Raw genomic sequence first — 23,657 nt, forward strand, 5'->3', positions numbered from 1 at the left:
CCCAGGATCCAGTTGGCAAAGCAAAAAGACTGTATATTGCTTTTTTTATTATTTTTAAAATGTTTTGTTGTTTTCATTTGTTACTCTCCTCTACTATACACTAATATTGGGCCATTTTTCAAATAAAATAGTGTTACTTTTCAGTCCTTTGATAACACCTCTAAATAAGGGACTTTTGATAACTTCGTCTGAACATGAAGCGAAGGGTCCGAGGGCTTTTGGCGAAGGCTGTTCGTCCTCAGAATCCCTCTTCTTCTGACGGAAGTTGGCAGCTGTAGCAAGTTGTCGCAAGAATTGTTTTCCAATGACTTCGACGGCTTGTGCTTGATTGTTCGTGGCGTCATCTATGCTAAATCCTTTGGTTAACACTAAGCAATCACTGATGAAGACACCTAATGTTTGTCCTTGAAAGAAAGAATCGTGAATAGGCGAACTGCAAGCCAGTACAGAAGGTACGATATCTACTAGTAGACATCTTAGCATATCCAGTGTGCTTGTGAACGCATTTACTGACACGGAAAGAGGTGTCGCAACCAGACATGAACCAATTTCGGCTAAATGAAAGAAGCGTAAATAACATGTAGATGGTACATTGGAGAACATATCGGTACTGTATATTGTGCATACCTGCGCGAACAGCGCCTCCAGCTTGACCGGCTTCTAAGACCTCTTCAACAATAGACAGCATGAACCAACGATTGCCTCCAATTTCTAATGCAGCTTTGAAAATGCTCATATCCAAGTAGTGTGCTTGTTCATCGGGTACATTGTCTTGTGGATGGGATGAGGCGAATGTGTCTGCTTCGACGTCACGCATATACATGGAACGTCCACTTTTCACCATGTATCGAAGCATATCTCGTGCTCGACCAAACAAATTTTCAGGTCCTATAATCCCCGTTTCTGAACCTCGCTCTTGTACATGTTGTCTTTGGCATGTAGCTGAAATTCGACTGTAAATCTCTTGCGCATATGGGGTGATGGCACTAATATCGGGCGATTGAGTATCGTCTTCATTAACTTCTGCTTCAGTTCTGTAGCGAATATCTAATGCATCGAATGTACCAAGGATTTGACTGGCGCTCAGTAAGACAAAAATATCCGGAATATCTTCAGATTGCAGCAACTCCCGCATAATGGTGATGGCCGCTACAGATTTGTTATATAGAAGCTCTGTACAAAGCCAAGACATTGCACTTGGGACTAGCACATAGCTCAAGAACTTTTCCTTGAAATAAGCGATACCTCCCAGCAAGTTCTGTAGACCCATCTCACCGGCTTCGTACGCGTACATTGATCGTTCGAACAAAGTTGGCGAGACTTTGATCAGCAGCTGTGGTGTTGAAGATCTAGAAAGGATGATTGATTAGTTATTTTAACTGAAAAAGGTCACATGTATCGGTTGCTATTGTACAATTCATACCTGAGAAGTGCGTCTGATATGCCATCGTTGCCGAACAATGCGGTCATCCACATTGAAATGAACTGTTCGATGTGGTCATCTGCCATTCCGCTGTCGTAAACAGAAGGATGTTGTAAGAAAAATGTGTAGCAATATCCCGTGGGGTTGACGAATGCGGTGGACAAATCTCCGGATAACTGCATGGTATGTTAGAATTCATTCTCATCTCAAGAAGGTTATGAAAGCAGCGTAACACTCACATCGAATTTGCTAATAAGTAAGTTGATGAGGTACCAGACTTTACCAAAATCTTCAAAACTGGATTGGAGATCATCGACGTCTTGACCTTGGCTACCATATTCGTTGTTATCATCCATGTCCATGGTATAGTTTGATCGATTCCAATCGTTACAAAGAAACTCTAATGGACCCAAAAGATCTGACGGTTGATATAGCTGGAATATCAAATCAAGGAAACATGGATTTTGGGATAACGATTCACAGATTGGAGCCATAGATCTTAAGTCAAGAGAATCTGCCTTTTGACGTATAAACTGTTGAAATGACAGATGTAAGTATCAAAAGTAGTGTAGAGATCACAACCAGCAAAATTATATTACCGTCAATATGAAATCAGTAACTGTTTTAAGATTATTAAGAGAAAGCATTGCAATATTCATGAGATCGGATGTGCCAAAAGATGTAGGATTCTCCTCTATGACTTTAATCCTTTGCTCCAAGTTCTGATTGTAACGTATATCGCATTAATGGCTTGTTTTCAATATCGCAGTGATATCAGGTTAGCCACGAAGCACAAGTTACTCACCTGCTTTATTAGAACATGTTCGTTCTCGTTCTCGTTGCTTGACGTGGTATCGAACGTAAGTTCGCCTCCAAAATCAAGCATACTAGTGTCCAATAATGCGTTGATATCGTCAGCGGTTTCGGTTTTCTGGGCACCTTCCTTGTCTGATGACGGTGATACTTTCGTTAGAAGCTCCTTTGCCACCTCCAGACGTAGAAATTTGTCCTCCAAACAAACTTGTACAATCAGTTGAAAAATGTCCCGCGAACTGACTGAGTTGACAGCTTTGATAACCGCTGGGTTGCTAAGTCCATCATCAACATCACTCATATCATTCAACATCATCATGAGCTCATCTTCATCCGCATTCTTGTTGTTACCACCCGATTCCGCCCAAGAAGCTGGCGTAAACAGTAGTGAGCAACAGGAGTTGGAATTGCAGGCATTAAGAAGCCCGCTAAATGCTTGCAGTTCGAATAATGAAGATTCCAACGCATTATGCTATTGATACAATAGCTGTTAGAGACAAGTACCATGCATGAAATGGCATATTATTGCCAGATAGATTACCTTTATTTGAGCGTCTTCTCCTTCCCCTTCTCCTTCTTGTTGTTTATCTGCAATGTTCTCGGAGTTCAAAGTGATTTCTTCCATCATAGAGGATTTCATTTCTTGAAATTGTTGAATCAGCGAAGGAATCTACGGAGAACGTCAAACGTTTAGATTGAATTGGCGGGTTATATAGTTACAAGTGATTCCTTCATTGAAATCGCACGCTTACCTTAACCAAAACCAATGTCTTCCACAACAATTGATCAGTGACAGTCTTCAGAGTACAATTATGATTGCTCTTTGATGGACCAGCATCCTCCTTTCCACTTTCCATATGAATTTGTGCGCTGGAGCACGCCTGTGTTGCCTCTGCTAGACCTGTAAGACCTGCAAGCCATAGCTCTAAATAGAACGATTCATCAAAAGCGCCCTGTGAAGAAAATGAATATTATGCTTTAGTTGCGAAATAGTTTTGCGTCCAATTTGCATGATTGGTTGTACCTTGATACGTTGGAGTTTCATCATCCTTTCCACGATATCCTTGTCGGGTAAACTTGGTCGAATTTGGGCAATGTGATATATTAATCCCATTAATCCTGCACTTGGCATCGCTCTGGCGGTTCCTTCATCCTCAAGTTCATGATACTTCATGTGTACAATTTTGTGTTTTTCAGAAACGCTTTCGGATAATTGCTTTATCGCGACTAATAGTTTTTGCACGGTTGTGCTGTTGGCGACAGCTGGTGAAGTCGGTGTTTGATTTTCTGGCAGAAGAACGGCGAGTAATCTTGCCTTACGTCCTGAAAAAAAAAGGCATATAAGTAACCCAACTTTGATGAACTAACATTCCTAATCGATAAATCACCTTCTGCTCCATCAGCCTTGAGCATATTTAAGACGTCTTCATCTTCCAGACATTTCATAAAAATCTCAGCAGCTGTTATAGCATTACGAACCCCAATTCTTGTTTTAACGTTGTTTTCGTCGTATTGCTCTGATGTTTGGGAAGCTTCAGCATCCATGGCTGGCTTGGTCTCATCTTCATCTAGCACGACAGTTTCCTCTAGCATATCCAAATCCTGGGTTGCTTCAGGGTCAAATGAAAACTGTGGCGCGCTTTGCATATTGGTGTTGGGTAAAAGTAGTGATGATTGTTCGCGACGTAGGTTGACATCAGACTGCCATCCTAACTCTTGGGGCTCCAGTTCATTACCGTCGGATGAATTGATAATTTGATACAAGCCGTTTCCTAAAATATCAGCTAACAGGCTTAACAAGTCATCGGCTACCGATTTCCATTCATCGTCGCTAGAGGATGGAAACAGTGTTGTTATCCTCACTTCTTCGAGAGCGGCGTGAGTGACTCTCAGCAACACAGCCCACTGGTGTGGTTGAATTGAAATTGTGTTTCGAGGAAGTTTGCTGATTTTTTTCAGGAAAGTGCCAATGGCTATCAATGATCCACTGTTGACTTCCTTTCGAGGTTTACCTTGCGTGTCAAACCGATCCCCCAACACTGCATATTGAAGGTAGTTATGTATTAAGGAAGTTTCTATCGCCGTGGACGAAAATGTATGCTTCAACAAAAGATCTTATTGCCATATTGCATGAGTATATTGTGAGATATTGCGTGTTGTGCCGGGTAAATGAGACCTACCGCAGAGATCATTGGCTTGATCTGTTATTGATGAATTTTGTAGGTATTCGGCAGTGAATTGTGCCCACTGTAAAGAACTGATGAGCTAAACGTGCTATTGATTGCAGTGAAGTTAAGCAAAGGATAATAACCTGCTGACTAGGAAGCCGCCTTGCGTACGAACGCCGTAGTAATGTTTCCAAGGCGTTCGACATGGCGAAACTGTCCAGACACTGTATCTGGACCTGAATTTTTTTGGCGAGCGTCAAGAATCAAAAAAATCGCCAAAGCGCGGAAGGCTGCCATCCTGAGTGGTGACGTCGTTATACTAAAGACCAAAGGTGAACCAATATACCTTTTCCATTGGGACTACAACCTTTGCAGAGCTTTTACTAATATATATTAGGAAGCATCAAAATAAACACTGGAGCCCATGGATAGGTCCCCTTTATTTATGATCTTCTATTCGACTCGTCATAGTATCTAAAAGCAATGTTGGTGTTATCTTTTGAAGAACAGGCTGCTACCATAGCAGCTTTGCCCTCAAATTTCTTTTAGATATCTCCATCTTTAATGCCATCTTATGTATAACGATTCAATTAAAACACAATACCATTGGGCTTGTGCATTTTTTTGCAAAACATCCGGTATACCTTTTCTCGGGGTCATTTTCGTTTCCCTTTTTTACGCCTAATCCCGTTAGAAGTAGACAGTCAAACCGATTTGTGAATCTGAAGTTACCATCACATCATTAGAAAGTGCATCAAGGTATCCGAAGAGCAACATGAGATTGCAAGCGGTTGTAAGTAAGCTAGTTTGCAGGCAGCAGTAGTAAAAGCCCAATCTTGCTCAGAGTGCGGAGTTCCTGATCAATCGCATATGAAAGCACTGGCTCGATCTGAACCTTTTTCGTCCATTTCTCTTCCTTCACTCATCTCATGATCCAGCAGCTCTTTTCAGTGGAGGTAGGAGATAAAGTGCCTGGAGAAACCAGAGTACGAAGATCCATTCTGTCGCCTGACAAGCTAGTCGAAACCCCTGCCCAAAATGTCCACACTCTGTACGACGTGCTTAGGTATAGCGCTCATCACTACACAGATCGCAATGGTTTTGGATTCCGCAAGGAATTAGGTACTGTACAAGAAGAAAAGGAAATAGTCAAACAAGTCAATGGCTCTGAAATTAAAGAGACCAAATCGTGGACCTACTATAAGCTAAGCGACTATCAGTATACCACTTATCAAGAAGCCGCGAAGATCACTCAAATTATCGGATCAGGCTTGAAGCAGTTAGGCATGACAAAAGGAGATAAGCTTGAAATATTTGCCATGACTAGGTGAGTAATAGTTCAACTTGTTATGGTAAAATGAGGATTATTCCACTCTACATGAACTGACATTATGTCCCGGATCGTTAGTTTCGAGTGGATGATGATGGCTCACGGCGCCTTTACGCAGTCGATGACAGTTGTCACAGCTTATGACACATTAGGAGCGGAAGGCCTTGGTTTCTCAATTTGTGAAGTGGAAGCAGTGACTTGCTTCACCAATGCTGATCTCATTCCTGTTCTGCGCAAAGTATTGCCTACGTGCCCATCAGTTCGAAATATCATCTATACTGGGGAACTACCAGAAGCCGAAATACAAGATCTGAAATCAACTTTTCCACAGCTAAGCTCATTTATCAGCTATAATGAACTCCTCCATATTGGAGAAAGCCACATGAGCGAGCCAAACCCACCTCAAAAGCAAGAGTTATGCTGCATTATGTATACAAGTGGTAGTACAGGAACACCTAAAGGTGTCCTTCTCACTCACGCCAATGTTGTCGCAGCCAGTCAGTATTACAATTCAATGCTCATTGATCTTGATAATATTCCTGTGTGCTAATCACCTTCGCTTTCATCAGTTTCTGGCGTGAACCGTATGCTTCAACATTTTATCGAAGATGGGGATACAGTCATGGCATACCTTCCTTTAGCACACGTATTGGAATTTCTTGTTGAGAATGTCTGCATATTTTTCGGATTGACTCTGGGTTATGGAACTGTCAAGACTCTGACAGATGCATCTGTAAGAGAATGCCGTGGTGACTTTGCCGCTTTCCGACCATCTATTGTCACCGGAGTTCCCCAAGTCTGGGAGACCATCAAGAAGACAGTCATGGCAACGGTCGCAGCTAGAGGACCAAGAATTGAGAGTATATTCCACGGTGCGGTTGATTTGAAATCATGGCTACATGACAATGGATACCCTGCTGGAGTTCTTGACAAGGTGGTGTTTAAGAAAGTCAAACAACAACTCGGAGGACGGTTTAGATATGCTCTTAGTGGTGGTGCTCCGCTATCGACTGAGACTCAGCGATTCTTGTCTCTGACAGCTGCCCCAATTCTGGGAGGATATGGAATGACAGAAAGTTGCGGAATGTGCTCAGTCATGACACCCGAACAATTCTCGTACGGTCCCGTTGGCGCACCTGTACCCTGTACTGAAGTCAAGCTAGTGGACGCTCCTGAAGCCGGATATCTTTCAACTAACGAGCCAAAGCCTCAGGGTGAGATTTGGATTCGAGGGCCATCGGTCACTGCTGGTTACTTCAAAAATGAAACCCTAACCAGAGAATCCATTACCTCGGATGGTTGGCTGATGACTGGAGATATAGGCGAATGGAATCAAAACGGCACATTGAGCATTATCGACCGAAGAAAGAATCTCATCAAATTATCTAATGGCGAATATATTGCGCTAGAGAAAATTGAATCGATTTACAAATCATCAACCTTGGCAGAAAACATTTGCGTATATGCTGATTCACTATGCGCTCGCCCGGTTGCATTGTTTGTTCCTGTCGAAAAGTCACTCAAGGACATCTGTCAAGAGAAGGGTATTGGTAATGACAATTGGGAGACACTGTGCAAGGACCGCGCTGTTCGAAATTTGGTGTTGAATCTACTTCATGATCAAGGAAAAAAGTCTGGTTTGAAGGGCTCCGAACTGATCCATGACGTTTGGATTTGCCCAGAGCTTTGGACTACTGATATGGTATGTAAATTACGATACATCGAGCAGTAGCAAGATGCACAGTCTAATTTTCTCTTCTTAACAGGGCTACCTTACTGCTGCACAAAAACTTAATAGAAGGATTATCACTGAAGACTTTAAAGAACAACTAAAAGAAATGTAAGTGACGCATAACCCTAGCGCATGTGTTACTATGATTCATTTAACTAAGTAAAATTTGTTCATAGGAATCAAAGCCAAAAGAATTAATCACTCTGTACTTAACCGCTTGCATCGTTTCATTGCTTTGTGTATAATAGTGTTTATGAGCCATTAAATACAAACAACCTTTCGAGCACATCTCCCATTTATACGTTTCATTTATTGAATGTTTCGCGTACATCTGGCGGCGCTACATTAGTTGCTTCATTCTGAATGTATTCCTCTAGCGTTTCCACCTTTGCACCGATTGTCTCAAGCATGACATCAAGGTCGGCTTTTGATGCGGACAAACCTTTCGGGAGCTGAGTATAGGAGACAAAGACAGAACGATCATCATTGCGTTCCATAAAATAGTCTCCCAATCGAGTTACTATGGGTACCAATTTGGCTTCCTCAATTCTGTTTGTCCTTGAGAAAATGTGGAAAACAGTCGAGTAGTCGGTCAAAACTAATAGAGTGTTAGCACATGGAAAATTCGAAACTTGAATGATTTCCTTCGTGGCACCTACCTTCTGGCTCATCTAAGCTGATGTATTCCGCAACTGACTTGATAAGCGAGAGTTTGTTGACATATGGTGATAGTATGCCATCATTTTGAAAGTGCTCAATTATGTTTACATGGTACCGTTCTTCCTCTGAGGTATCAGAAGTGACATTTGTTTCATTAGGATGGTTTTGTATTGTCGTGGATTCCTTTGGTGACGTGATAAGGCTAGCAGGATCGCTGCCTTGACTTTGACTACTGCTTAGTAAGTTTTGGAGTTTTTCTTCGACGTCGACAACGTTGGCATGCTCTGCAATATTGGTACTACCCTGTGGCGATGATAGCTCATTGTTTAATTCGGTAGCCACCTCGTCGGCCTCCTTATTTCCCCAAAGCATATTCATCGACGCAGTATTATCGAATTTCTTTTCCCACGAGACGTTGGAAATATCAAATTCTGGTGTATCAGCATTTGCTTTTGTGTTAAACTTATAGAATCCTTCTGTACTGCTTTCCTCGTCATGCTCATAATTATGATCAGATGGTGACTCAATGTCCACAGGAGCTGGAAGGGTTTTGGAATCTGTAGAGGGTGTCATATAATCGTCTTCAGCTAAGAAGTCTAGCAAATCTTTGACAATGGCTACACTTACGTATGTAATTAGCCATTTGTAAAAACACATAGCCAGTTATATAGGCATCGTAAGCTGCTTCATGAGCCCTGGATACTTGGTATGCTGGAAAGTCCCAATGCAATTCTAATGAACAGAGTTAAGCTGTGAACTGTGAAATTGCATGATAATGCGTTTTACTAACCGATTTTTGGCCCATCGAATGGTGGCAAACGTGTTTCAAAGTAAATATTTTCAAGGCTTGTGGATTGAAAATGCTATCAGGTTGTTCCAAATGTCAGAAAAACATGACGTATGTTATTTGTAGTAATCATATTAAAACTGACTGCGAGATCCGGTGCTTGCGCGGCGAGGAACTTGGTGTCGATCACACTTTACCGTCTGTTAACAGTGTACACACGATATCCCTGCGCAAGCTATCTTACTCACCTTGGGAATCGTCGATGTACCATATCCTTGAAATCTTTTAAATCTGCCGGCAATGGTGCTATGAATTGATTCACCATATGGCAAAGGTCCAACAGCACATTATGTCCAACTACTGGTTTTTTCGATTGTGATATCAAATCTATCACTTTTCTAAATCCAATAGCCTCTTTCTTTTCTTTCTATCGAAGCAATAATATGTCAGAATAAGATAATACAGCCTAGAGCATAATAATCACATCTTATTACATCAAATTGCATTCTCTTTTCAAGGTAACGCTGTTCTTCCTTCTTTTCATTGACGTAGCATACGCAGATACAATCTTTCTTTCCAAATGCTGTCAACTGAGGATAGCTACGATGAAGAATGAGTATTAGATGCCAGAAAGCAAGAGTTTCATACACATGTGATATTACGAACTTGTTGCGAACTTCCTGATAAACCAAGCGTCGTCGATACCCATTAAGGGCAATTATTTCAAGATTGCCCCTCTTCTTCTTATCCTTTACTTGTAACCATGCATCAATTTTATCTCTAAACCAGCCCAGGAGCAGATCAGAATCATCACTAATAGTCCGTTGCGTACTAGTTTGAAGGCTTACTTGACATCCGACATAAACTCAACCTCCTTACGATCGACTGGTATGTCTGGAATTGCGTTATTTAATCTTTCAAGTCCTTCCTGCTCGAACTTCTTCTCTTCGGCGGGTGTCAAGTATGAGATGCCGCTATATACCCACTGAAAGGCACAATCATTGTTACGAAAAGTTGACTGATGTAATGCGATTGACAGGAAATACAATACCTTATTGAAATCAAAACCACAAGTTGTTAGAAAATCGAATGCCTCGCCCTGTACTCCAAAGCAACGGTTCATTTCCTTTCTGCCTTTAGTGCTCCTCGGGAATACATAAAAGTTGAAGGGTTTGGCAAAGTAACGGTTGGCTGTTTTACTCCAGTGAAATGTGCATATTCCAAATTGTATGATCGCGAAGTTTGACACGGCGCTCACAAATACTTCATATCTCTTTTGAATAGTTTGGAAGCGATGCTGGCTTGGGTACCTGTGTAAACCTGAGTTTTACTTCAGCACGGGGACATGGCATTTTGTCACTTTGCATAAACAAGTACACTGTACCAGTGAATTCGGCGTCTATCGCTAGAAAGTCACAATTCTCAATGGCTTCAGCAACTATAGGTAACCTTTGCTCAAATGTATCTTTAAGGATTTCCATTGTTCGCGAGATGTTGAGTCCAGAGTATCGTTTGGACAGTCGTTTTTCCCTCCACCAAACTGGAGGAGTTCGGTTTTTTCGTTAAGCGATTGTGACGTTGCATAAGTGGTGATGGTTCCTTATTTTATGAGACACTGGTTAGGGACTTGCAGACATATCCAGATGCATATATTGTGCGAGGATTGATTTTCTATAATATCTCTGAATCTGTGTTCATAAGCTTTCGCTGGAGTGAAATAACGCGACAAGTTCAGCGACAATCCGTAATCTTACAGCTTCTGGCAGGAACATCCAAATTAGGAATATTTCTTCCCGAACTAGTTTTTGGGTCCACTCTTCACCATTTACTGTTAACATGCTGTCTAAGGCGGTAACTTTTTCTGCCACTCGCCATGTAGCCATGGTCCTAAGAAGACCAGCTATGTTGAATAGAATAACATTGAAACCTATGGTGACATCGCATGTTCGCACAATGACTATTCTGCGACCTGCAGCTGTACCAATGTCGAACTCGGTCATGTTGAAACGTCTAATTTCAACAACACAACCGCAATCCCACGAACACAAAGTCTGTTGGAAATGCAATCACATTGTGCCTCAGATTGATCTTCACTGTTCAAACGACGATTGCGGCGTCATTCAGAGTACTCCTAAGGATATTAACTTCTTCGAGGCACTTGAAGCTGGCCTCGGTGAAAATGCGTAAGCCATTGATCGTTTCTGACTCTACTATGTCGACTAGTAATTAACCGTACAAATTATAGGGCTGAGCCTATATACGACGTCGACGTTAAGCGATTGAGAATGTCATTTCTTCGTAAGCAACAGCGGGTTCACCCTGACAGCTATGCACAGAAAAGCAGTGTGAGTACAAATGCTCAAATTGACTCATACTTCAAACCCGCTTGAAACTCACTCGGAATATGTCATTTCCACAATAGGAAGAATATCAATTGGCACAGACTCAGTCATCCTATCTGAACAAGGCATATAATACATTGAAGGACCCATTAGCTCGAGCTCAATACATGCTAGCACTAAACGGTGTGGAAGTCGCTGAATCCGAATCTTTGGAGGATCCAGAATTATTGATGGAAGTAATGGAGATTCGAGAGCAGATGGAAGAAGCTGAGACAGAAGAAGACATAAAGAAGCTGAAGCAGGAAAATATTGGTATGTTTTGCACAGTGCTTACGTGCCTTTCCAACGTTTCTTACAAATTATTCAATTGCCTTCAGACAAAATCGAACAAACTGCTGAACAGCTCATCAAGTCTTTCAAATCCAACAACATGGAAGAAGCCAAAGAGCTTACCATTCAAATGCAATATTGGGATAACATTCGCCGTGCAATTGTGGATTGGGCTCCTGGGAAGCGTATTGAGTTACAGCACTAGACAGCAATGCTGCAGCAAAGCCGTCGTGTATATAATTACTATAGACTTTGAACCCAAAAAAAGCCATCTACCCATGTCTTTAGGACTTTTTATTATGCACTTCCAGACAACGATAGATTACGGATTAAATCATTAAATACTTATCGCTTGAAGTTGTGATTTTCGGTATCCCCAGTACTTGCTACGAATTGGATCATATTTTGATGCAAGTTCATCACAAAGCTATGAAAGTGTAATTGTATATTGAGTAAAAATGAGTTGATAACCTTTGTAACGCGGTCATCACATTTAATTCCGAAAAAACTTACCTTTAGTGCCTCGTCATTGATTGATCGCTCTTGCTTCTGAGCTGCGTGCTCATATAACAGTATCTTTGTACTTAATAGATGTGGTGACTGTATATTATCTTTACTCAATTCATCCAGGAATGGTTCAAGTGTTTCAACAGATTGCCCGCATTTTCGCAACACGCTAAACAACAGTTGTATTAGCGTGGAATATAGATCTATTCTTGGTAGGGAGCGACACTTACCCAAGTAAATAGTTCCATGAACTGCCATTGTTGGGTGCAATCTTTATCATTCTTTTGGAGAATCTATGCAAAAGATTGGTAAATTGCCGATGGTTCAGCCATCGTACTTAGTTTCACTTACTCGACTTCGCGTTGAACCGTGGAATCATCAATTTTCGCATCTGGCCTGCTGAAAACAACAAAGTAGCGATGGTTCCAGGCGGAGTTATTTCGTATATCAATCCTAAGATTGTCTTCCACATAACTCAATTCGTTATCCCAAAGGTTGAAGGCTTGAACCACCCATTGTCTACAAGTCCCAAAGATTTAAAACACTATTTTCGACCATGGAATTTGAAAGTAAGCGGCTCAATGTATACCTATATGACCATGCATGGTAATTCTTGGAGTCATCTTCGATTGCTTTGTTGATGAAGGCAATCTCTCGTGACCCATTGCCAAGTTTTTCAACAACCACTTGTCGGTGATGCCTAATACACAATTTAACACTTGTTGAAAACTTGGGATTTTTTTAGGCTATGCCCTTACCATATCTGATAGTTCTTAGACTTCTCTTCCGCCAACACATCAATGAAGTCTAGCTCAGTGTTCAAATCCATCTTCAAAGCATCTAATAAACTCTGTCGATATTGCCTTTGGGAGACAGGTGACACTATAAGAAGATGAAACATATTGGGTTCTACACTGATCACTGAATATTACGTACCAAATGGTATAATGAGCAGGGTTCATATCGATGATATGAGCAGTGAGTTCCAAGACGCGTTGAGACTTTTCATTTACTCGGGCAACAGCTCGAAAGTAGTCCATTGCTTCCGAATCTGTTGAAAACAATGCGTTTAGATGATAGTCAAACGGGTACGTGCAATTTGCCTGTTTAGCTGAAAACATCGCTTAAAGGAAAGTGCTTACATTCGCGAGAATAAGCTATCGGAACCAACGGATTTTCACCATCGTCCTGGGGAATGGGTTGAACATCTTCCCATTCAGGGTTGTTTGCGTAGCTATCCGTTTGCATTTGAATGTGTATGGGTTAAAAAAGTGGAGGTAAGCAACCGAAGTGACAGGTTTTACCAGACTGACTGGCTGAGTGGGGCTGTCCCCTTATTTCGAATCATGCGGTCACAATACTGTTTGCAGCAAGAAAAGGTCCGCCTTGAAGACAATCATTTCACTGCAGTTTTAGAAAATAAACCGTTGTAGTGGTTCAACTCCTAGGCTTTAAAACCTCTTTATAACTCTTTTTTCATAACCTATACCGTAGTTTCGCCGAGATACATTGTGATAGGAGTACCAGTCCCTGTCCCTGCCAGCGTGGCTGCACCTGATATCACGCCAATGAAGGAAAAAAACGGCAGGACGGTATCAAATTGCGGCGATCTTTCTTTCTTTCTTTCACTCTTATCTCACTGCTTTTTTTTCGCTTTAATCTGTCAAAGGGGAGCTTGTCCATAGTACACTACGCGTAATAGAGAAGATGCTTCCAGATGCCACAGAGTCGCAAACATCATCAGAATACTATGGTTCTGAAAAACGACAAATTCCAAAACGATATTATTCTCCACAGCTACAAGAAAAATCAGAAGGCAATGGTAAGCTTCATGAAGTTGCTTTTCAAAAAGTCGCATGAGTTGTTCATACATGTACAAGTTGTTACATAATCTAATTAAAAGGTCATGCAGATCCTTATCGGACGCCTCCCACTCCATCAACCATCACCATGCGCCCAAATACCACATCAAAACGCGACGGTTGCTGCTGCGGATGTTTGTTTGCATGCCTGTTGCTATTTGGAAGCAGTGAGTGCTGTGGATGACAACATTATAAACAAACGGGACCAGAGATATGACACGTGCTGAAACTTATGAAGTGGACATGATCGTCAAGATCATGCCAACATGTTGTATTGTTTCAATTTGACAAAATAAAATTTGCGAGGGCTATACCGCAACGATCTATAATAACATACGAATATGTAGATGTAGCGAATAGAAACTACAATAATATTGGTATACTGGGATGATTGGGAATTACAATAAATTACATGCCAAAACAATACAAAGAAAAAAATAAAACAATCGAATATCAATGCCAGGTATTTGAACTGGAGATTTATGCGTCCTTCTTCTCGTTTTCCTCATCAATGCCGAAACCGGTGGGATCCGTCATAGATCGAGCTGGCAGCCTAAACCGTGTACTGCTATCGTTGGTGGCGTTATCATTGCCAGGTAGCTCGCTGACATCGTCTTTAGACTCCTCCGCAGCATCTTCCATCTCCTTCTCTTTCATCAATGCTTGTTTGCGATGTTCAACGTCATCCAGGCTTCTGTATGTATCTGCTGATAGTCTTCTTTGCTTCTTCCACATTCCCTTTTTCATATTGGTATTGTTATATGTCGCGTTAGGGACAATTTTGTGCGATGCGACAATGAGTCTATCGCCAGCGTTGGTATCCGCTCTCATGGCGGTCAAACTAGCAAGCTTTCGTACATCCGTTTCATCATAGATTTCTTCTTGAATCAATTCTTCCAAGACATCTTCCAAGGTGATGATACCAACCAATTTGGTAGTTGCCGGAACCTTGACACTAGGGGTTGTAGTAGGGAAAGTGCTGAAAGTCTTAAGGCTCTTTGCTTCCATTGCCTTGCTGTCATTATCCTCGCTTTTAGCATGATCCACCACTATGTCTGGCACGTTGTTTCCTGTTTCTATATCCTTCTCAGCATCGCTCTTGCGGCTCTTCCTGTTTCGTCTAAAGAGATGGAAAGAGTTACCAGAGTTACTTGATGCTGTGGTACTTTCTGAGGCGCGTCTATCCCGATGCTTCTTCTTTGAAGAAGGCACGATAGAAGAGTTGGAACCATCGGATACGATTGAATCGGCATCGGATTCAACAACGGTAGCCATATGACCTAAGGAAAAGACAAAATAAGTTTGTATTTGAGTTGTGACATGTAAAAAATGGGGCGCAAAAGCACTTACTTCCACCTTCTTGGAAGACATTCAGAAGTTCAAAGAGATTCATTTTAGGACTAATTGCAGTCATGGTTCCCAACTTGACATCCTTCAATGGAGTATTGTCATCAGGATCCAATAAAATAAGAGACTGGAAGTATGTGTTTAGAAATGAGGATGTTTAAGTTGCGCTGACGTTAACAATTTCCTTACCTTGACAAGCAATACTCCGATGATATTACGTTGGTCAAGAGGTTGATCTGCGGGGCCATCAAAAATCGGAATACGAGAATGTCCGCTTCTCATAATCCTCGTCATAGTTTTACGATCCAATGTTGTATTGATGCTTAGCATGAATACGTCCTTTATATCTGTCATAGCATGAACGACACTTTTTTCCTGAAGATCCAGTGCACCTTGTAAAATGGTAACTGCATCGGTCGTTAGGTCTCCGCCCTTTTCTTGAGTGGTAGCATGTAAAGCGATAAGCTCTTTGAGTTCTAAAGGAGAAATTTACAATGTCAGTAAAACGCTGATGTTAATAATACGCCAAGACGAAAAAAAAAAATATTCAACCTGCGCTGCGATACAGAACTCCATGCTGAGATCCAAGAAGCATATCCAACACCTTGGCAATTGGCCAAGCAACAATGAACAGGGCATAAATGAGAATTCGAACAGGCCATGCAAAGAAAGATCCTATGGCTAAGCCATGACGGGAACAAACAGCTTGAGGAATAATCTCGGAGAAAATGACCAAGAGTACGGTAGACGCAATAACCGCAATGAAACCTATAATCAAGGCATATACACTCCATGTGAGCAGGCAAGTAACTAACCGGTATAATTCCACCACCTTATCAAACCAGTTACTAACCTCCACCAAATATACTATCGAACAGCACAGGCAATGTTTCGTTGATGACAGTGTTGGTAAGCAACAGAGTTGTCAGCAGGAGATGCCCATTTTTTCGAATGGGCACAATACGCTTGGCACGTTTTCTTTGTAATTCGGTCCCGGAGTTAGCTAGGATGGCCAAGTTTGTTTCATCCAAAGACATCTAAATAGAAGTAGTGAATAGATCAATTAGATCAAGGCGTGACAGCAAGGGGAATTGAGAAGAGAAGCAAATGCTAAAATTGATTACATACCAAACCAAGGGTCAAACCTATTGAAGCAATCATAGAAGTACAAGGAGGTCAATATTTAGTGTGGGTTGAATGAACAGAATGCGGCAAGATTCATGTCAGTACCTGCAACGATGCCACTGAGGATGACCAAAATGATGATCACGACGATTTTGACCCAAAATATTGGATCGTTTGTGTTTATAGAAGTAGTTTCATCAGCAGCACGAGCTACAAGTGGTAGCAGTGACAGCAAAGCTATCACCGATGTGAGTAATGTCATAGCGATGTGCAAAAGAAAGAAGAAGGCCTTTCCCGAAGTTCTCAACCGAGAAAAAAGAAGCCTTTTTTGGAAGCACACGTTGCGTCGCCTGCTAGATTTGGCAAAAATTATTGTGCGGCAGATTGTCGTTGCATTTGGTAACCATATCGTTTTTATTTTATCCGACAAGTTCAGCATCTATTTCCTTGCCCTCTTCTACCAATTGACTAACCCACATTGCGATGGATTCTGGTGTAGGGGGCTGCTTATTCAGAGTCTCCATATCAAACTCATTCATCAGAATTTCATAATATTGTCGATACCGGTTGACAATGTTCATCTGGATAGGTCGTAGTAAAATGACTTCCATTTTCCTATCGTCCAGATACTGGCTAAGCCTTCTCATTGTGAAGCTTAAGCGAGCGTTAACAGCCTCACGGAAAGATTCATAAATTTGATACGCTGAGTCTAGAATATAAAAGATATAATGATGTCAGGGCGGTCGGTCTATACAAAAATTGTATTCCGTATGTGACGGTGCTCCGCAGCTTACCTGGCGTAGCAAAAGCTTGGCTTGAAAGTTTGAGCTTTTCACTTCTGCCGTTGTTAGCGACTTGAAAAGCCGAAACTTGCGTAATGAAATTCGATAAGGGTTCTGTCGAAGACTGGCTACATTCCATTATGAAATCTTCGCATATGCGCTTCAATTCTCGGTCTATTTCTCGCCTGGAGTCTATGCTGATCTCAATCACTCTAGGAATACCGCTTTGAGCAAAGTCGAATAATGCATTAGGGTTGAAAATAGATGTCCTTCCCTTGGCGAACGCACTCAGAGCAACTATATTTTAAACAGGAGTCAAAGGCCACATACGTAGATGTGTTGAAGAGAAGCAGCGGATGTCTTACCATTGACATGGGAAAAATCTAACTCTTTTCCGGCGTGCACGAGATTAGCCTCGAACGGCGCCAATTGCTCCTTCAAAATAAGCAAGTGCTTTATCAAGAACAATTGGCCATCTAATTTGCTGTGATTCATCGATATATTCTCACTTGCTGTACCAAGTGATTGTTTGCAAATTGATACAGCCTCCTGTGCCAAATCTTCGAACACGGTTGTCTGCGAGAATTCATGAACATTGATTGGTAAAAGCGAAATGAATGAATTTCACATTAGAAAACAGTACGTACCCGTACGCATCGGTATAATTTTGAAAGGATCCAAAGAGTGCGCTGGAGGGTTGGGAACCATGCTACGTTATTATCGGTGAATGCGTTGGGGGGTGAAGACATGGTAGATGCCGTTGGTGAAGTGTGTTCCTGTACGTCGGCCGATACCTCAGCAACTGATCCGTCACTATCTTCCGAGACATCCAGTGTCGCAGGAGTATTGAATTGAGAGAATGTCGGTTTGACGTCCGAGGCGATGGGAGATAACACAATCGAGCTTCTCCTGTTACCTTTGGAAATAGCATAGTGCAATTAATACGACTGTCAACTCCTCATGGTGTATTATCCGAGTTCTTACTTTGAAGAATGTTGGGGTAATCCAGATCAGCAGTAGTGGGGATATACTTTTCGATTTCGTTGTGGATATAAGATTCTGCGCGGAAAACCAATCGTCCTTGCGCATCCTGCAAGATATTACGAACTAAGTAGCTAAATGCAAGGTTTCGCTCGTTGTTGACATCTAAATAGGAGAATGAGTAACATCGATCAACAAATACATATTTGATCCACAAGATTCCATGAACTTCACTCACCTACGCCTTCCAAATCTCGGATGATTTGCAGCTGGAAAATATTACATAGATCAGAGAGAATCTCAATACGGTTTTCCTTGATAATTCTCGGTCGTAGATAGTCGTATAAATAGCTTAGGAGCAGTTCTAGGTAAGAACTGTATATTCAAGTTAATGAGGTTGTTCACGAATAAAATCAATCATGCACCAGTGCGCTTACTAAAGCTCTTCTTCGCCGCCATCGAAGAAGCAGTAAAACAACTGAAATTCTTCGTAGCAAACATTCATCATGTATCCACATCCATTACGCGCCTGAGTAGTTGATCATGTTAATGCTACTTATGTACTCGCATGTCCAAAAGGATTGGAGTACGTACGAAATCCAACACATTGTCATTATATGGACCAAGCTCTTGAATATTTGCTGTAATAATAGGACTCAAAAGTTGCTGTCGTACTTGTATATAGCTATTAATCGTGTCCGTCAGAAGAGAGTAATATCTGCAACAAACAAACAGGCATTAGTTGCATCCATCTATTACAATTCAAATTGTTCATATTCCTTACTCTTTATGTCCTTTACAGCGTTTTTCCAGTTCAGATGCCAACGGTCTAATCTTCTGACTTTCAGCGCGAAATTTGGCATACAAAAGCGTGGTTTGTGCTGCAGCACTCAATTTTTGTCCCTAATGTCAGTGGTATGTCAATAGCTGTCTCATGATCTCTGACGTATTTATATCGGTCACAGCTACCTTTTGAGATGTCTTCTTGTAAATTTCGTATCCAAGATCTCGTAAGGTTTTAATAATGTACATTTTGATATAAGTCATGCCACGAGTCATACATTGACGAAACCGCATCAGATAAAGCTCAGAATCCCTGTATCGAATCTAAAAGCGTTATATGTTAGTCAATATCCAGTGTTAGTCAAAGTAAGAGCGCATCATAAAAACCAACATTTTTCTCCACATAAGTGATCGATTCATCCAATTGTCGAAGCATTACTAGGAACGACGGACTCATGCATATATCTTCGTTAGCAGCATTAAATTGTTTTGAAATAGGTTCCAAATGGTTGAAGTAAGCTAGACCTTCTGCGAGCGAATCCGCGAGTTTACTCAAACGATCCTATATATTCGAGAAGTTAGCGCTACGAGCATATTGCATACGCTGACCATTTTTTTCTATAGAGCAATTACCTGCTTAGCAAGAAGATCTTCGCAGGTATTCTGCAAAGCCCTAGTCTGTTCTTCAACAAACTTGTAATCTCCTCCCAAACCCGAAAATAGCTGTATAGTGTCGTCAATACATTGCAAAAAATCATCGCATGATTGTCGATACAGAAGAACTGTAGCCAAATAGCTCCTATCAATTCAAATTGTTCAGTCATGAGAAAAGAACAATGCCCCAAAGCTATGTCCACCAAGGTACCTGTATATATCTTCCTGATCTTGTTCCATCTCCAGCTCCGTCTGAGCAAACCAGTCAAAAAATTGCTGGATGTTGTCGATTGGTTTATCGAATCCCATATTTATAGCACCTTTCTGAGCAATCACACTATCAGCAGCTGCTGATTCTGCGAGAAGTTGCGTGGTTGATAAGGAACGTTGTAACGAAGATGATTGCGGAACTAATCTTGCTGTGGGTAAGGCGGTGAATCGGGTAGCTGCTGCTGTTGGCGATCGAGGTGGTGTTTGAAGCTGAGCCTCGGGAGATGCCGTGCCTGGAGTATATATCTGAGGAATTGGAGAACTTGACAAGGTAGGCAGTAACTGCAATTCAATTGGTTAGAAACAACCAAATCTTCAGCGCGTATAATAACCTCACCAAAACGTTACCTCTGCTGGTAAAGGAAGCTCGATGCAGCTGTCATGTAGCTCAAAGACACTTTGTCTTTCTAGCTCGGAGAGCTTCGTTTTCTCCTCCCATTCTTCCAAGCTAGGGCCGTGAAGTGGCCGTGCATTCATTGGATTGGTTTAACTTGCTTGGGAGGACAGATTCGTTGCCTTGCCCTTTTGTGACTTGAATCGCTGAAATTGAATACCCCCATTGGCGGAATTCAAAATGGACGAAACAGCAAACATATCCGCACTCTCTATCAACACAATAAACTGCAACATGAATTTGGCAGAAAGTAACGTCTCAATCGTATCCGTTGTAGGACCCAATGTTGGCAAATGTGGATACTGCCAAGGAAAAGATACTTCACATACCTTTGGCGTATGGGCATATTATTTGACATGCGAGGTACGGAAGTTAGCATAATGACACAATATGACCAACATTCGAGCATGGGATCTATAAACTCACTGGCTGTCACTATCTCAGGACTATCAGCAACTTATTGATAAAGGCTGGAGAAGGTAACATTTCGCAATGTTTATATCAGCGGGAATTCATCAATACAGCCATTAAATGTTACCATTTGTCATCTTCAAGGTCTGGTGAATATGTTTATAAACCAAATCTCAGGACTAGCTGTTGTCCTCAATATGCCATAAAGTAACCCATCAAAAACCTGTTGTAATTGATATTGGCAACGAGATAATGTAACATTTGTGTTGCAGGTTGGATGCAAGCAAATTCAAACCGTCTAAATCACAAAAGAAATTGGTCCACAAGTTCAATCGATTTGTTCAAGGGGACTGGACACCTAATTCGGAGGAAGATGTTAATACAGGAAATAAGAAGTCAGTACATCAAAGGCAATTTATGTGTAATATCCATGCTGATATTCATTGGCGTTAACGTGAACGAAATTTTAGACCGCAGCAGAAATCTGAACCAGCGGGCATGGACACTTTACCGACCCTTTTATCACGAGCAGAACATACGTCAAATGATGAAACTGAACGCCCAAAAAAGTATGAACTGGAGGTAAGCTGTCAAAAGTTCAGTCCGTGCGATGTGCAACGATATTAATTCAAGACGTTTAGATTGAGATGGAACCAAGCTCGTTTACAGCAGAAAAGTACTCGCTCTATCGTAAATATCAAATCGGAATACACCATGACCCTCCAAGCAAATTAAAAGAAAAGTCGTTTAGACAATTCTTGGTCGACTCACCTCTGAAGGTAACATGATTTTCGCGTGCCTCAAATTTCGACCATAGATCGCCCTCATCCTAAAAACTTAATCTATTTTAGCGTTATTCATTTAACCGAGACGATGGAGCGCCTTGCAGTGGATACGGATCGTATCATCAAACATATAGACTAGACGGGAAACTGATAGCCATGGCTGTTCTGGACATATTACCAAATTGTGTGTCATCAGTTTACTTCATGTACGACCCAGAGTACGCCTTCCTTAGCTTGGGAAAGTACAGCGCATTAAGAGAAATTGCATTGACCCAAGAGTTTGAAGAAAAGGTATCCAAAGAATTACACTGGTACTATATGGGTAAGCTCAAAGCAAGGCATGCCGTACGACCATTTGTTGTTTTCATGTAATGTTCATTCGTATTATTTGTATAGGCTATTATATTCACAGCTGCACAAAGATGCGATACAAAGGACAATATAAGCCATCTTATCTACTGGACAGTGAGGCGGCAACATGGGAGCCAATTGAAAAATGCGTTCCGCTATTAGACAAGACAGGCTTTGTACCCTTTCATAAAGCCTTGATGGGTGAGGCTACGGACATGGATAGTACATCGGCAAACGGTGTTGACTCGATTTCCAATTCAGCAAATTGTTTAAGGTCCGTGTTGGCGATTTTCTCTGGTATGCTGGCGCCCATAACGGTAAGTTTTGTTGCATTTCAATTTTCCCCAACCTTGGATTTTTGGAATTAACAATGTTGTTTCCTAGGAGCTTCCATTGTATCATAGCGACGACAGCTTCCGTGAAGAAATGCAAGAATATGTTTCGGCAGTTGGAGAAGATCTTGCCAAAAAGATAATATTGGTGGTTAATTAGAATGGATACTAACCGTTGTGGAAGATATTTCCAATATTTGTGATTATGAAACTCTTTTCCTTGTTTTTTTCCTTTAAGGGGATAATTTTTTAACTGTACATTTTGTAACAAGTTGATGGAACTAAGCAAAAAAAAATTCTGTAGAGATTAGCATCATATAACATGACTACCTTAAAGTTGGACGTGTTGACATTTTTGGATCGATTATTGTTGTTGTTGTTTTTCAGTTAGTTTGTTTTAATCGACAACTGATTTGAAATAGGCAGTAGACATACGAGTTTGACCTCGAACAAGAGATGCTTTGGTTCTGATCCCAATTCTGTATAAAAGATGTAACCTGAAATATGCAAATTTGGTATACCTTCGTTATATATAATGAAATTCCTCCAGGGCATTACTCTCCTCACACTCCTAGGTAGCTTGTCTTCATTGACCTCTGCTAGTGCTATCAATTCAAAGCGCTCCGAAGGTGATGGTTTGCTTCAATTTGGATACAACCCTCCTCGTGTGAACCCTGATTACTGCGTTGGTAAGGCTGCCTGGCGTCATATTTGTTCATTGTCAATTTAGAATACTAGGTGTAACGGAGCAATCGAATTACAGGTGTCAGAATCATCAGCCCTACCTTCCCTGGATTGGCTTTCCAGAATGGTACCATTTCCCAACTTTTCTGGGAAGTTGATGAAGATATTGAACACAATCCCAATATCGTTACCCGTATCCGCGTCCTAAACTCTACTCAACACAACATTCTTGTTGTTGGTGAAAATTTCCGTAAGCATAAACACTTGAATACATAATTTCTCTATGTCTGTCGTTGAGGTCATGATACTAACATTTATGTTCGACATCAGCTATTGTTAACCAGGGAAGAATCGGTTTCCAGACTCACACTATGGACATCGATGCCCCCACTGGTCTTTACCATTACCGCCTTATGGTTAACTACAATGTAGGTCAATGGCAGGCGAATATATAGATGTCACCCCAAAGCTGACTAACATTTTTGTCTACAAACAGAACACCAAGACCCATTGCGTGTACGAATCCATTCCCTTTATGGTTGTTCAAGGTATTTTTTGATGTGAAGCTAAACATGTGTTAAATAATTTATACTAAACTTCTTTCTCTACACTTCATCAAACAGATCCATTCAAAATGCCTGTCCAGAACTAGATGCTGAACAGCTTGATAGTCAGCAATCGATGAAAATTAAATTATTAGTAAAAACAACAAATTATATCACAAAGAAATGATTTAACAATAATGGATGTAGGAAGGCGGCTGTATATTGAATTGTTTGGTGATTTGACCCAGTACTTGAAGGC

General features: G+C 41.2%; 9 protein-coding genes across 9 annotated transcripts; 3 read left to right on the forward strand and 6 right to left on the reverse strand.

Annotated features, from left to right (window-relative positions):
- Position 1: 1 nt before the first annotated feature.
- On the reverse strand, positions 2-4,638 carry K450DRAFT_231908 (uncharacterized protein). Its single transcript, XM_051587508.1, has 12 exons — positions 4,548-4,638; positions 4,417-4,483; positions 3,625-4,350; positions 3,261-3,559; positions 2,989-3,189; positions 2,778-2,906; positions 2,229-2,708; positions 2,023-2,145; positions 1,663-1,956; positions 1,424-1,599; positions 628-1,349; positions 2-554 (listed from the first exon to the last, which is right to left on the reverse strand). The coding sequence occupies exons 1-12, from the start codon at positions 4,608-4,610 to the stop codon at positions 94-96; spliced, it is 3,741 nt and encodes a 1,246-aa protein (XP_051446566.1). The 5' UTR covers positions 4,611-4,638; the 3' UTR covers positions 2-93.
- A 668-nt stretch (positions 4,639-5,306) lies between these two features.
- K450DRAFT_231915 (uncharacterized protein) lies at positions 5,307-7,870 on the forward strand. Its single transcript, XM_051587509.1, has 5 exons — positions 5,307-5,731; positions 5,813-6,231; positions 6,304-7,436; positions 7,501-7,574; positions 7,643-7,870. The coding sequence occupies exons 1-5, from the start codon at positions 5,334-5,336 to the stop codon at positions 7,662-7,664; spliced, it is 2,046 nt and encodes a 681-aa protein (XP_051446567.1). The 5' UTR covers positions 5,307-5,333; the 3' UTR covers positions 7,665-7,870.
- K450DRAFT_231922 (uncharacterized protein) lies at positions 7,757-10,502 on the reverse strand. The gene is made up of 11 exons (XM_051587510.1): positions 10,298-10,502; positions 9,965-10,233; positions 9,762-9,898; positions 9,580-9,693; positions 9,408-9,513; positions 9,162-9,340; positions 9,059-9,104; positions 8,917-8,989; positions 8,754-8,858; positions 8,282-8,683; positions 7,757-7,791 (listed from the first exon to the last, which is right to left on the reverse strand). Exons 1-11 carry the CDS (start codon positions 10,392-10,394, stop codon positions 7,772-7,774), a joined length of 1,548 nt encoding a protein of 515 aa, XP_051446568.1. The 5' UTR covers positions 10,395-10,502; the 3' UTR covers positions 7,757-7,771.
- A 554-nt stretch (positions 10,503-11,056) lies between these two features.
- K450DRAFT_231935 (uncharacterized protein) lies at positions 11,057-12,261 on the forward strand. The gene is made up of 3 exons (XM_051587511.1): positions 11,057-11,258; positions 11,336-11,567; positions 11,633-12,261. The coding sequence occupies exons 1-3, from the start codon at positions 11,199-11,201 to the stop codon at positions 11,788-11,790; spliced, it is 450 nt and encodes a 149-aa protein (XP_051446569.1). The 5' UTR covers positions 11,057-11,198; the 3' UTR covers positions 11,791-12,261.
- K450DRAFT_231939 (uncharacterized protein) lies at positions 11,649-13,478 on the reverse strand. Its single transcript, XM_051587512.1, has 8 exons — positions 13,235-13,478; positions 13,029-13,143; positions 12,851-12,955; positions 12,682-12,792; positions 12,444-12,611; positions 12,323-12,385; positions 12,099-12,261; positions 11,649-12,012 (listed from the first exon to the last, which is right to left on the reverse strand). The coding sequence occupies exons 1-8, from the start codon at positions 13,338-13,340 to the stop codon at positions 11,923-11,925; spliced, it is 921 nt and encodes a 306-aa protein (XP_051446570.1). The 5' UTR covers positions 13,341-13,478; the 3' UTR covers positions 11,649-11,922.
- Positions 13,479-14,280: 802 nt separating this feature from the next.
- On the reverse strand, positions 14,281-15,290 carry K450DRAFT_231948 (uncharacterized protein). Its single transcript, XM_051587513.1, has one exon. The coding sequence runs from the start codon at positions 15,227-15,229 to the stop codon at positions 14,435-14,437; it is 795 nt and encodes a 264-aa protein (XP_051446571.1). The 5' UTR covers positions 15,230-15,290; the 3' UTR covers positions 14,281-14,434.
- On the reverse strand, positions 15,213-16,688 carry K450DRAFT_172130 (uncharacterized protein; the record flags this gene model as incomplete). The annotated part of the gene is made up of 6 exons (XM_051584154.1): positions 15,213-15,428; positions 15,491-15,777; positions 15,854-16,069; positions 16,155-16,338; positions 16,430-16,446; positions 16,532-16,688. The coding sequence occupies 6 exons, from the start codon at positions 16,686-16,688 to the stop codon at positions 15,213-15,215; spliced, it is 1,077 nt and encodes a 358-aa protein (XP_051446572.1).
- A 70-nt stretch (positions 16,689-16,758) lies between these two features.
- On the reverse strand, positions 16,759-20,376 carry K450DRAFT_231953 (uncharacterized protein; the record flags this gene model as incomplete). Its single annotated transcript, XM_051587514.1, has 14 exons — positions 16,759-17,135; positions 17,221-17,505; positions 17,574-17,784; positions 17,856-18,124; positions 18,193-18,354; positions 18,428-18,564; positions 18,627-18,718; positions 18,784-18,907; positions 18,974-19,092; positions 19,159-19,296; positions 19,364-19,534; positions 19,606-19,771; positions 19,838-20,178; positions 20,245-20,376. 14 exons carry the CDS (start codon positions 20,371-20,373, stop codon positions 16,846-16,848), a joined length of 2,634 nt encoding a protein of 877 aa, XP_051446573.1. The 3' UTR covers positions 16,759-16,845.
- Positions 20,377-20,523: 147 nt separating this feature from the next.
- K450DRAFT_231963 (uncharacterized protein) lies at positions 20,524-22,512 on the forward strand (the record flags this gene model as incomplete). Its single annotated transcript, XM_051587515.1, has 8 exons — positions 20,524-20,653; positions 20,735-20,769; positions 20,846-20,908; positions 20,974-21,096; positions 21,172-21,283; positions 21,343-21,480; positions 21,553-21,808; positions 21,883-22,512. Coding segments are annotated over 8 exons (1,180 nt in total), but the record flags the coding sequence as incomplete, so codon positions are not given.
- Between the last annotated feature and the right edge of the window lie 1,145 nt (positions 22,513-23,657).

Source organism: Umbelopsis ramanniana (genome assembly GCF_025399195.1).
Source record: "Umbelopsis ramanniana AG unplaced genomic scaffold K450scaffold_14, whole genome shotgun sequence".
Taxonomy (NCBI): domain Eukaryota; kingdom Fungi; phylum Mucoromycota; class Umbelopsidomycetes; order Umbelopsidales; family Umbelopsidaceae; genus Umbelopsis; species Umbelopsis ramanniana.